We start from the raw sequence: 12,920 nt of genomic DNA, 5'->3' as shown, positions 1-12,920 counted from the left end.
AGCAGTTGTCTATAAATGAGAAACAAGCAAGTAAAAGATCACAATATTTCAATGTTTTGAATCACAATACAATAAATATAAAGAATACATTTTTTTTACCCATGCTGTACATTCCAAGATACCTCTGAAAAATGCTTGCATTAAAAATATGAATAAACTCTGACTGATATGAATAAACTAAAAATGTATACATTTGATGGAGAAATTGCGTGAAATGTCTTGAATAAAACAGCAAATTCTCTGTTATTCCCCCTTTTTCTACATTTTAAAATCACACCAGCGGGCCTCTAACCAAGGTACATAGTTTGAAGTATGGAACAGGTTTTTGGGAGGGAAACAGTTGAAAAAAAAAACATCTCTTCAACATCTCCTCACCAGGTTTGTGCACATGACTCTTGAATTGGCAGGGTTACAACCAGGGTTGGAAACGTGGGGGGACTGTGTCCGGGGAGTACATTTCAAGGGGGGACTGTGTTCAAGGTTGTTAAAAGTTTTAAGGGAATGAAGAGGATTTCTTTCTTTTATCCACACAATACCCTTTGAAAGCTATGCAAGATATGTACATAAATGTAGGATCTTTGGATGCGCAATGTTGCCTTTAGTAAATGGTCGAAATACATCAAGGCAATTGACCTTATTCACGCCATGTTTTATTTTAAGTGAATGAAAACGAGGCTGTGATGGATAGACTTAGTCTTTTCAATGGCATGCACTGTATAAAGCTGTAAAAAGCTCCTAGATGGCATCTCATTTTCCACAACTAATGTTTTCTGGAGGTTTTTGTGAACTGAAAATTCTTGTAAAGATATATTTTTTTTTTGTTTAGTCAGCGGAAATATAAAAAAAACTTTAAACAACTGTAAAACCCATTGTAAGTGTGTATTCCACCAACAAGAATTAATCTTAAATTTAGATTAAATCAGGGGCCTGGGTATCTCAGTGGTAAAAGACGCTGGCTACCATCCCTGTAGTTCGCTAGTTTGAATCCCAGGGCATGATTAGTGACTGTAGAGTCACATGGGGTAACCTCCTCATTGTCGCTATAATGTGGTTCGTTCTCAGTGGGTGCATGGTGAGTTGAGCGTGGATGCCGTGGTGGATGGCATGAAGCCTCCACATGCGCTATGTGTCTGTGGCAATGCGCTCAACAAGCCACGTGATAAGATGCATGGGATTCACTGGGATTCGTCTTCCACCACCCGGATTGAGGTGAATCACTAGACGACCACGAGGACTTAAAAGCACATTGGGAATTGGGCATGCCAAATTGGGAGCAAAAGGGGAAAAATGACATTTTATCCATCGATTTGATCCTGATTAAAATTTTACTGTAAATCTGAATTAACTTTATACCTTTTGCTCCAATACTTAAAACTCATATTTAAATCTCAGTTAGGGATTAACTTTAAAGTTGCAGTTGAGGTGGTTTAAATAAAAAAGGACCTACAATTAAACATGTATGACTAGGTAAATGAAGAGTGGATGTGCAGTCAACAATCTCAGAGATGTTTATCATATTATTTATGTTTATTATGGTCCAAAATGTTGGTCAATTGGCCACTATGTGTGCTTTCAAATTTGGTGTGAGTGCGGCGGCTCATCTAAGTTACCCACTTCTCCATCCTTTACATGTGGAGACACCGGACAGAGACTGTTCTCTCGAGGAGAAGCGAGAGTAAAGTGTAATTTCGGCATTTAACTAGAGCAGTTTCAACCGAAAGGTGATCTTTATTGCTCCCCTCCTCTCTTATACTTGTTTCAGTTGGCAGCATAGGCAGTTCATTTCTGGCCACAATAGTCGATCAGAGACCTGTGTGGTCCTTTTTTCTTAAATTATGATGTCATATTTTAAAGCTTGTGACATTGTACACACTGCTGTGACATTGTCTTAACCTGCTTGATTGGCCCTGTGTACGAACTATCTACAGCTAAGTTTAGAATCCATCATGGCGGACAAAATTAATCGCAGGTGACCGTTTTAATCATGGGTTAAAAGTTTAATCTCTGATTTGTTAAACCGTATTTAAAATTAAGTGGTGCAGCACAACTCAAATTAAATTAAAACTTGGATCAACAAATGCTGGATTTGCTCTAAATTAATTTAATCCTTATTGGTGCGACCCACCCTAACTATCCCTCGCAGAGATTAAAGGATTAGATCACCCAAAAATGAAAATTCTCTCATAATTTACTCACCCTTATGCCATCCTGGATGTGTATGACTTCCTTTTTCAGCAGAACACAAATTAAGATTTTTTGTAGAATTTCTCAGCTCTGTTGGTCCATACAATGCAAGTGAATGGGTGCCAAAATTGTAACTCTCCAAAAATCACATACTGTAACGGCAGCATAATAGTCAACCATAAGACTCCAGTGGTTAAATACATATCTTCAGAAATGATATGATAGGTGGGGTGAGAAACAGATCAATATTTTAGTCAATTTTCACACCTAAATTCTCCTCCCTGCTCAGTAAATCAAGTTGATTCATGCACACACACACACACACACACACACACACACACACACACGCATTTCTAGCAAAAATGTACTGATATAATGTAAACATATTGATCTAAAAATAACTGATGTAAAAATATTGATTATTTCTCACCTACACCTATCATATCACTTCTGAAGATATGAATTTAACCACTGGAGGCTTATGAATGACTTTTATGCTGCTTTTATGTGCTTTTTGGAGTGTCAAAATTGTGTCACCCATTCACTTATAGATTGTAGCTGCGTGTACGTACGTGAAATGATCCTGGCTTGATCGAATTTAATGTAAATGCTGTCTGATAATGATGTCTAGTCATAAAAAACCCTCCTTTTACTGTTGATGAAGCATATATTGAGTGAAAACAGAATGACCTCCCACACATGCACGCAACAGACCCACAAATCCACACAGGAATCCAGAAATACACGCAACAGATCCACACATGCACACATCTAACCAAGAATGCACGCAACAGCTCCACACACGCACACATCTAACCATGAATGCACACAGCAGCTCCACACACGCACACATCTAACCATGAATGCACACAGCAGCTCCACACACGCACACATCTAACCATGAATGCACGCAACAGCTCCACACACGCACACATCTAACCATGAATGCACGCAACAGCTCCACACACGCACACATCTAACCAAGAATGCACGCAACAGATCCACACACGCACACATCTAACCATGAATGCACGCAACAGCTCCACACACGCACACATCTAACCATGAATGCACGCTAACAGCTCCACACACGCACACATCTAACCAAGAATGCACGCAACAGCTCCACACACGCACACATCTAACCATGAATGCACGCAACAGCTCCACACACGCACACATCTAACCATGAATGCACGCAACAGCTCCACACACGCACACATCTAACCATGAATGCACACAGCAGCTCCACACACGCACACATCTAACCATGAATGCACGCAACAGCTCCACACACGCACATCTAACCACGAATGCACGCAACAGATCCACACACGCACACATCTAACCAATAATGCACGCAACAGATCCACACATGCGCACATCTAACCACGAATGCACGCAACAGAGCCACACACGCACACATCTAACCACGAATGCACGCAACAGCTCCACACACGCACATCTAACCACGAATGCACGCAACAGCTCCACACACGCACATCTAACCACGAATGCACGCAACAGATCCACACACGCACACATCTAACCAATAATGCACGCAACAGATCCACACATGCACACATCTAACCACGAATGCACGCAACAGAGCCACACACGCACACATCTAACCATGAATGCACGCAACAGATCCACACATGCACACATCTAACCAAGAATGCACGCAACAGATCCACACATGCGCACATCTAACCAAGAATGCACGCAACAGATCCACACACGCGCACATCTAACCAAGAATGCACGCAACAGATCCACACATGCACACATCTAAACATGAATGCACGCAACAGATCCACACATGCACACATCTAACCATGAATGCATGCAACAGCTCCACATGCACTCAAATTCACAATTCCATGCACCAGAAGAATGCAAAAATCAACTTTTTTGTGTGTGCTTACAATACAATCCACAAATACACAAAAGTCACACAGTATGTGTAATTGAATGCACAAATAAATACTGAGCTGTTTGTATTGGTATTCTTCCCCGAGAATATCTGTTCTGCAGTCTTGACGTCAACACACACAATGCTTCATCATATGCTGGGAGAATAGTTACCCATTGCCCATTTATTATGGGGAAAATTAAGAGAAACATCCTGTAGAGTTGGCTTGTGTTCAGAATTTTCCATTTTGGCCAATAATTTGTATTTCATTGCATCACTACTGAGACTATTTTGAACATTCTTATTCACCTTTATTTATTTTCACTATCATAGCTAGCTAAGAATTATATCCACGGTTATGATAGCCTAAATAGAAACTATGCTCAGTAGTTACATGTAGAGATCTGTAATTATGCTTTTTAGATTATATAGATATTTATTTTTGAATAGACATCAGTCATCTGGGGGAAAAAAAAAAATAGTCCTAGTGAATCTTGGCCAATTCAACCACTGGTTAAAACAGACAAAAACCTTTTGACTTTTGGCTCAACTGTATTCCTGCAAATGTCTGCAGAGAAGAGTCAGTCATATCAGTGGAAGAACAAGTTGTCATTTTGATTAAAGAATACAAGGTCAGAAAAAAATATATTATATCTAAAAACAAAGATGCATGGATGAATCATCCACAAGAAGAACAATAAAATGCAGTACGAAAATAAAAATGATCAACTTTGATATCATGCAGACTTTAACATGTTTTAACCAAATGAAATGGTCTACTCCTCCATTTGTTGAAAATAACTTTTCCAAAGCATTTTTGTGCATTGTTAAGGGATAAATATTTTCATTCTGAATTAACTGTATATGTGTGTGTTGTTTTTTTCTTGTCATCTACATCTCTAATTAAGGTCAAAACTCCTCTCATATTTAGTGCAGTGAAAATATAATCTCCACAGGAATGTATTTTTCTTTTTCTTGGCTCTACAGGGATGTTTTAAGTAATTAGTGGTTTATCATTAATCACATTAATGATAAACAGCGTTCTTGACATTTTATACAAATGACCGACAGCATCTTATTGGAATGTGAATTACAACGGCAGGCACAGTTTCTGATGTTGATGGTTACCATAGCAAGGAAGTGAAGGCGAATGATAGTGGTATACATGTGGCAAGTTTATCCTAAACTGATCCTCCTCAGAAAGCACTTTATAAATGATTTACCTCAGGATGCACCCACCCATGTCAACGCCTATTCAGTATTCAGCAACTATCAGCCTTTCTGATACTAAGGGTCAGAGAGGGTGTAAAATGGGTCAAGATAATCTAAATTAATGTAAATAAAATCTTAATAGAACCTTTTTGATAAAAGAAACCATGACAATGTATGTGGACTTTGGTGAAAAAAATCATTAAATGCTACAAAAATGTAGAATATGGTCCATTTAATCTAAATTGTGTATGTCCTTTGTGTGTGTCACAGGTCATGGAGGAGACAAACACTCAGATTGCATGGCCATCAAAACTTAAGATCGGTGCAAAGTCAAAGAAGGGTAAGAGTCTCTCATCTGATACATTACATTGTTAACAATTTACAATACGGTTCCATTCGTTAACATTAGGTATCAAAATACTAACAATGAACAATAGATTTTTACAGCATTTAGTAATATTTAGTTAATAAAAAGTACAATTGTTGATTGTTAGTTCATGTTAACTAATGTTGTTAACTTATTTTATCAAATGGAATCTTATTGTAAAGTATTACCATTATATCAAACATGTGTTAAGGGGTTGTGTGTCTTTGTGTGTGGGTCAGGTTTTTCCTACATTGAGGGGACCAAATGTCACCACAAGGATACTAATACCTGAATCTCTGCAGCCTGATCTCATGGCAGTTTCCCAGTAAAATGTCCAGTGAGGTGTGCTAAAAACGAGTGAATAGGTGTTGTTTTAATGATAAAAAATATACCTTCTTAACCTAACATTTTAACCTAAACCTAACCAATAGTAGACTTGCCAACCTGTATGCATTTTGGTGCAACGGTACTCATTTTGACATCAAAGTACGCTGATATGATTTGTCACTATAAACCATGCAAAAAGCTGGTGATGCCTTTGTGTTCAATTGTGTATGTGCAGAACTCAAGTCTTACAGCAAGAGGCAGCTGCGTCTAGTCTGGTTATTGATGCTCCCACACGCGATAGAGTAAAGCCGCGCGAGGAAAAAGGAAGAACTTATTTTCAAAGGAAGAGGTATTTTCAATGTATTTAGAGACATTGAGTGGGATGAAAAGTCCCAAAGCAAAATATGTGTATTCTAATATATCATTAGAATATCTAAAAAAACTAATTTTATATACATTAGAATATATAAAATATCTAATATTTACTCTATCGCGCGTGCGAGCATCAATAACGCGTGCGGATTAATGCCGTTGAAATGCCTTCATAATGATGAATAAAATTATGAAACAGTAAAAAGGCTTATACATTTTTACATTGTTATTGTTATCAATAATTAACATTACCCAAAACCGAACCTTTTTATGTTGCTTGTTTAAACTTATTTTGCTGCTTTTAAGTTTTATTTCAAGAACACTTGAAATGTTCCGTTTAAAATGATTCTGACAGTCAAACTAAAAATAAATGGCATAATGACTAAACATCAATAGGAATGTGCACTCTCCATGTGAGAATGACAGTCATCCTGTGTTCATAACGTTTGTTGGAGATCTGTGTAAATTAGCCATTAAATGCCTTACAATAAGCTACAATTTGCGTGAAATTAATCTGAATGATCATTTGTGATGTTCATGTCTTGAGCTCAAAACGCACTTACAAACACCAAGAAGTGTTTGTAATAACATCCAACTTGGATCTGATGTGGATTCCGATCACTGTATAACTCAATAATTAATTTAATTCTGCTTCATTCTCTCACCTATAGGATTATTAGAAACACCATACTAATACTGTGTTTGACCCCGTTTCGCCTTCAGAACTGCCTTAATTCTAAGTGGCATTGATTCAACAAGGTGCTGAAAGCATTCTTTAGAAATGTTGGCCCATATTGATAGGATAGCATCTTGCAGTTGATGGAGATTTGTGGGATGCACATCCAGGGCACTAAGCTCCTGCTCCACCACATCCCAAAGATGCTCTATTGGGTTGAGATCTGGTGACTGTGGGGGCCATTTTAGTACAGTGAACTCATTGTCATGTTCAAGAAACCAATTTGAAATGATTCGAGCTTTGTGACATGGTGCATTATCCTGCTGGAAGTAGCCATCAGAGGATGGGTACATGGTGGCCATAAAGGGATGGACATGGTCAGAAACAATGCTCAGGTAGGCCGTGGCATTTAAACGATGCCCAATTGGCACTAAGGGGCCTAAAGTGTGCCAAGAAAACATCCGCCCCACCATTACACCACCACCACCAGCCTGCACAGTGGTAACAAGGCATGAAGGATCCATGTTCTCATTCTGTTTTATGCCAAATCTCTAACTCTACCATCTGAATGTCTCAACAGAAATCGAGACTCATCAGACCAGGCAAAATCTTTCCAGTCTTCAACTGTCCAATTTTGGTGAGCTCTTGCAAATTGTAGCCTCTTTTTCCTATTTGTAGTGGAGATGAGTGGTACCCGGTGGGGTCTTCTGCTGTTGTAGCCCATCTGCCTCAAGGTTGTGCGTGTTGTGGCTTCACAAATGCTTTGCTGCATACCTCGGTTGTAACGAGTGGTTATTTCAGGCAAAGTTGCTCTTCTATCAGCTTGAATCAGTCGGCCCATTCTCCTCTGACCTCTAGCATCAACAAGGCATTTTCAGCCCACAGGACTGCCGCATACTGGATGTTTTTCCTTTTCACACCATTCTTTGTAAACCCTAGAAATGGTTGTGCGTGAAAATCCCAGTAACTGAGCAGATTGTGAAATACTCAGACCGGCCCGTCTGGCACCAACAACCATGCCACGCTCAAAATTGCTTAAATCACCTTTCTTTCCCATTCTGACATTCAGTTTGGAGTTCAGGAGATTGTCTTGACCAGGACCACACCCCTAAATGCATTGAAGCAACTGCCATGTGATTGGTTGATTAGATAATTGCATTCATGAGAAATTGAACATGTTCCTAATAATCCTTTAGGTGAGTGTATGTGATGCTTACTCTTACGCATACTAACCACTTTCATACTAAATATACTTTATACTAAAACAAATACCAGAGACCACTTAGACAAATGTCTCATGTGCTGAGAATGTGCTAATGTGCTAAGCACAAAAATATAAATCATAAATTTTAAGAACCACTTCATGTTCAGAATGGCGACCTTTTGAATCACTCTCGCACCAGAGAATTATTGCACCTCGAACTGCAATTGGCCAAAATGCTCCGTTCGACTTTTCCGAGACCCTCTACTCTTCCCTGTAGAACACGGAAGCTTGATCTCTGACCCACTTTCTGTAGATCTGATTTTCTGATTTATAATATTGAATTAGGTGTTCTGAATTTCTTCTTCATCTTGAAAACTTGAAGCTGTACTTTTTAAAACTGTATATTTACAGTGTAAGAATTCAGAACAAAAAATTTGCTGTTTGAAAATACATATTTATAAAATTGTGCCATAAAAAAACCAATTCAATTTGGTTAAATATGAAATATCCAGGATTGGAGTTTAAAGAATTCATATTCAAACCTATTTAAAATACAAAGTAATATTACATTTGGCAAAATCACACTTATAATTCAAATTCAAAAGTCTATAATTCAAATGTTAAAAATTCTAGTTCAAATTGTTTTGTCATATTTCTGGCTCCATAAAAGTCTATCACTCTATCAGGTAAGGTACCGCGCAAGCTAATCGCATTTGAATAAGTGTGAATGTAGGTGGGCCTGTAATACAAGCATTTAAATGTATAGTTTTTCAAATGATGTGTTAGAGTATATCAGTGATGTGTTTCGATATCATAAACACAGCACAGTGTGAGTAATAGAGCAAAACATAAGTGTTTATAAAGTCATAATCAGCTGTTGTACTCGTGATTGGTTCGAAAGTGAATAAAATGTGAATTAAATGTTGAAGCGCCTCCCACTGCAGCGAAATGTAGAATGCGGCACATAAAATTTAGTTTAGAAAAATGTAGTTATAGTAATGTTCATTCTGGTTGAATCTCTGACATTGTGGGGACCAGCCAACTGTCCCTAGGAGGGAAAACTGCTTAATTATCACACCAAATAATGTCTTAATGAAAATATAAAAATGCAGAAAGCTTTGTGTAAAGGTTATATTTTGGGTCAAGGATAGGGTATAAAATAATAGCAGTCATCATCATTATAAAAATACAAAGTGCAGGGTTGTTGACTCGAGTTGCGTGACTTGGACTCGAGTCACAAATCTGAGGACTTGCAACTCAACATAATCAAAGACTTACGAATCGACTTAGACTTTGACAACAACTTTGACAACAACTTTATACCTTCTAAAACCAAACATCAGAGTCATACATTTAAAAATGTGCAGCAAATCAACGATTTATTTCCCCAATAAACAATTAATTTGAGTTTCAAATCTGCATTTCCACACTCCACATTCAACCGATCAGACAACCAACCAACCAACTTTCAGGAGAGTAGGACCAAGTTTGAGGATTGCACATTCAAGGACGACACAGCCAAAATTATACCAAAGCTAATTTAATTTAAGCAATAAGTCATGAGAGGCCGTGCTATACACCGAACAGCCACAACATTAAAACAGCCTGCCTAATATTGCCTAGGTCCCCCTCGTGCCGGCAAAACACTGGCAACCCTCATCTCAGAATAGCATTTTGAGATCCTTTTCTTCTCACCACAATTGTACAGAGTGGTTATCTGAGTTAACGTAGACTTTGTCAGTTCAAACCACTCTGGCCATTCTCTGTTGACCTCTCTCATCAACAAGGCATTTCCGTCTGCAGAACTGCCGCTCACTGAATGTTTTTTGTTTTTGGCACCATTCAGAGTTGTGCGTGAATATCTCAGGAGATCAGCAGTTACAGAAATACACAAACCAGCCCATCTGGCCCCAACAATCATGCCACGGTCCAAATCACTGAGATCACATTTTGTCCCCATTCTGATGGTTGATGTGAAAATAAACTGAAGATCCTGGCCCATATCTGTATGATTTTATGCACTGCACTGCTGCCATGTGATTGGCTGGTAAGATAATCCCATAGATGATTTTTGTTGCTAGGTTGGCTGGTGTCTTTGCTTCGGTATTTCCTTTTACTCAGTCATTGTTTAGCATTTACACTAGATTTTCATTGGAATGTGTCTTATCAAAGTGTTACATAAATGATGTGACAAAATAAAATTTTAAATATCATCCCTGACAGTATCTTGGCCTCAGGGTTGCATAGATAATTCTACTAGTATCTGGTTGTTGGCTATCCCAAATTTGGCCGTGTTTTGGCCTAGTTATCATAGTAAGAAAACAAATTGCACTTCTGTTTATCAGTCCTCTTTTGATAATATATATTTTTGGAATATTATCATATTTACAGTTGCTGATTGAAGTGAATCAGTGGGATTTTTTAAGGTGCCTGCACGGGGCTGCGTCTGTCAGTTTAATAGAAACTTCATCGCTCCACTGGATTAAATGGTTGGCCAGATGGTTTCCAAGGCTCACTAGATCAGCTATGACCAGCAAAACAGTGCCTCAATGTTTTAAGCATTAACATCTTCAGTGTTCAAAACACATTTGGTGCAATATTATACAGACTCAGCACAAGTGTTTTTCTAGCAATTTTATAATAGCTAATGGCATGTTTTTAATAGTTATCAAGATCGTGGAATGCAAACAATGACAACAACATCTTAGCTGTTCCAAACAAAGATCAGATCTGTTTTATAATCAAACCATCCGTTCAAGTTCACGAGTGCCAGCGATGTGTTTATAGGGTCATGACCCAGGCTAAAGGCCATTCAAATTCCTGCACATGGTTTATGTTGGCAAGCGGCTTGGGGCATTGTCGGCACTGACAAAAATGTTATATAATTATTTGTGGTTATCTTATTAGACTGCATACAGCAAACATCCCAGCTAATTAATGATGGAAAACACATGCAGAGTTCTGACATGTGCATCACACCAGGCCCGGCTTAGCCCATGTGGTCCTCGGGGACATGCTGCTTCCTGTGAGTCTGTCTGCAGCTTATTACAACCATGAAGAAGTGTTGACTTCAACACAACATTGAGCAAAACACAGTCCGGTCAACTCGATAGCACAGCATGCGATTGCCCCAGCAGACATTGGGTCCACCTCTGTTGCATGGTGAAACTAATATGCAGTCATTTGAACTGGGTGTTTGCGATTGTATAAATTGAAATAATTTACAATAAGGTTCCATACATTAACATTAATTAATTAATTATCATTAACTAACAATTAATTATTATTGACACGGTTTATTAATCTTGGTTAATGTTGATTTATAAATATTATATTGTTTATTGTTAGTTCATGTTAGTTCATAATGCTTTAACTAATGTTAACATATACTTTTAATGTCAAAAGTGTATTAGTATATTAGTATTCGTATTAGTTTCCAGAAATGAACATTAAAGCTGATGTAATTTTTGTAACACTAGCGCCACCGAATCGAAGTGCAAAAATAAACAATGTTTTCAAAAACGCTATCTGAATACGCCCCTCATCTGCCATTGATCAAACAAAGAGAGAGTCTCGCCCCCAAATCACATCATTGGCTGAGTTGTGTTGTTGGGGCTGGTATAAAACATAACTCAAAATAAACAGAGGAATTTTTATAGTGCCACAGAGACACAGTGTTTCAATGTTGAGAAAATGAACATAAATGGCTTACTTACAGTTATCTCAGCATATTAAACGGGGATAGAAAACATTTTAACACTGAAAAGTTACATACTTCTGCTTTAACCAAGATAAATGCATGCTGTAAAATTGTTCATTGTTAGTTTGTGTAAAAATTTTTTTTTAGGTAATGTTAACTATACATCATGAATTCATGTAAATGTAAGTACTGCATAACGTAGATTGTAACGTATTTAAACTTTTTGCTAAGTGTTGTCATAAAAAATGTGATTACAGTTACACAAGGCTGGTTCTGCTAATGGTTCTGATTATTGCCTGTGGAACTTGTCTGTGGAGATTTTTACATTTTAAATTGTAATACATTGTGAATGATTGTAAGAGTGCATATTTTGTGTCCATCTTTAGGTTTCTGTTTGTTTGAGCTGATGGAAGCACAAGCATTTCAAAATAAGAGTCCCTGCTGTATTTCGTATTTGTTTATATATTAAATGCACCATATCTAATTTTTTTCTCGTAATTATTGGGATTATTGGGAAACTAGCCTATATCTAAGATTCCATTCATTTTTAGCCTCTTTGTCTTGGCTGTCCCATCACAGTATGGAAGAACATTTAAGATCAAGAACACATTAAATGTATTGATTTTAAAAACTGTTGGTCGATTAACCGTATCATCTGATTTAAATTTGTAATCTTTTTTGTCTTCCAAGAAACCGCCTAATGTACAAATACAATATTTTGATACGAATATATATTATTTTACCTATCTTTTTACATTTGCTTATGACAAACCGACAATCCCTGTATTTAAATGAATACCTCGCCAAGACGGACAATTTGATGAAGAAATTTGACTAATACAAATTTGATCTATCACACACTGGGCTGCATTTCCACAAGGCAAGTATGCATTAGAAAGTAGCCACGTGTCAGTCAGACAAATCTGTGAATCTTCCGTTCATTCCATATCCATTAAAAAAAGA

At 37.6% G+C, this 12,920-nt stretch overlaps 1 protein-coding gene across 1 annotated transcript in view; it reads left to right on the top strand.

Annotated features, from left to right (window-relative positions):
* The window catches only part of LOC127626598 (protein bicaudal C homolog 1-like), a 163,795-nt gene that overhangs the window by 74,495 nt on the left and 76,380 nt on the right, over positions 1 to 12,920 (top strand). The window contains 1 exon segment of the mRNA XM_052102500.1: positions 5,582 to 5,651. Within this exon segment, the coding sequence (XP_051958460.1) occupies positions 5,582 to 5,651 (70 nt within the window).

This window comes from Xyrauchen texanus, chromosome 33 (assembly GCF_025860055.1).
Source record: "Xyrauchen texanus isolate HMW12.3.18 chromosome 33, RBS_HiC_50CHRs, whole genome shotgun sequence".
NCBI classification, from domain to species: domain Eukaryota; kingdom Metazoa; phylum Chordata; class Actinopteri; order Cypriniformes; family Catostomidae; genus Xyrauchen; species Xyrauchen texanus.
The sequence above is the reverse complement of the archived record's forward strand: the minus strand, read 5'-3'. Positions and strand labels throughout refer to the sequence as shown.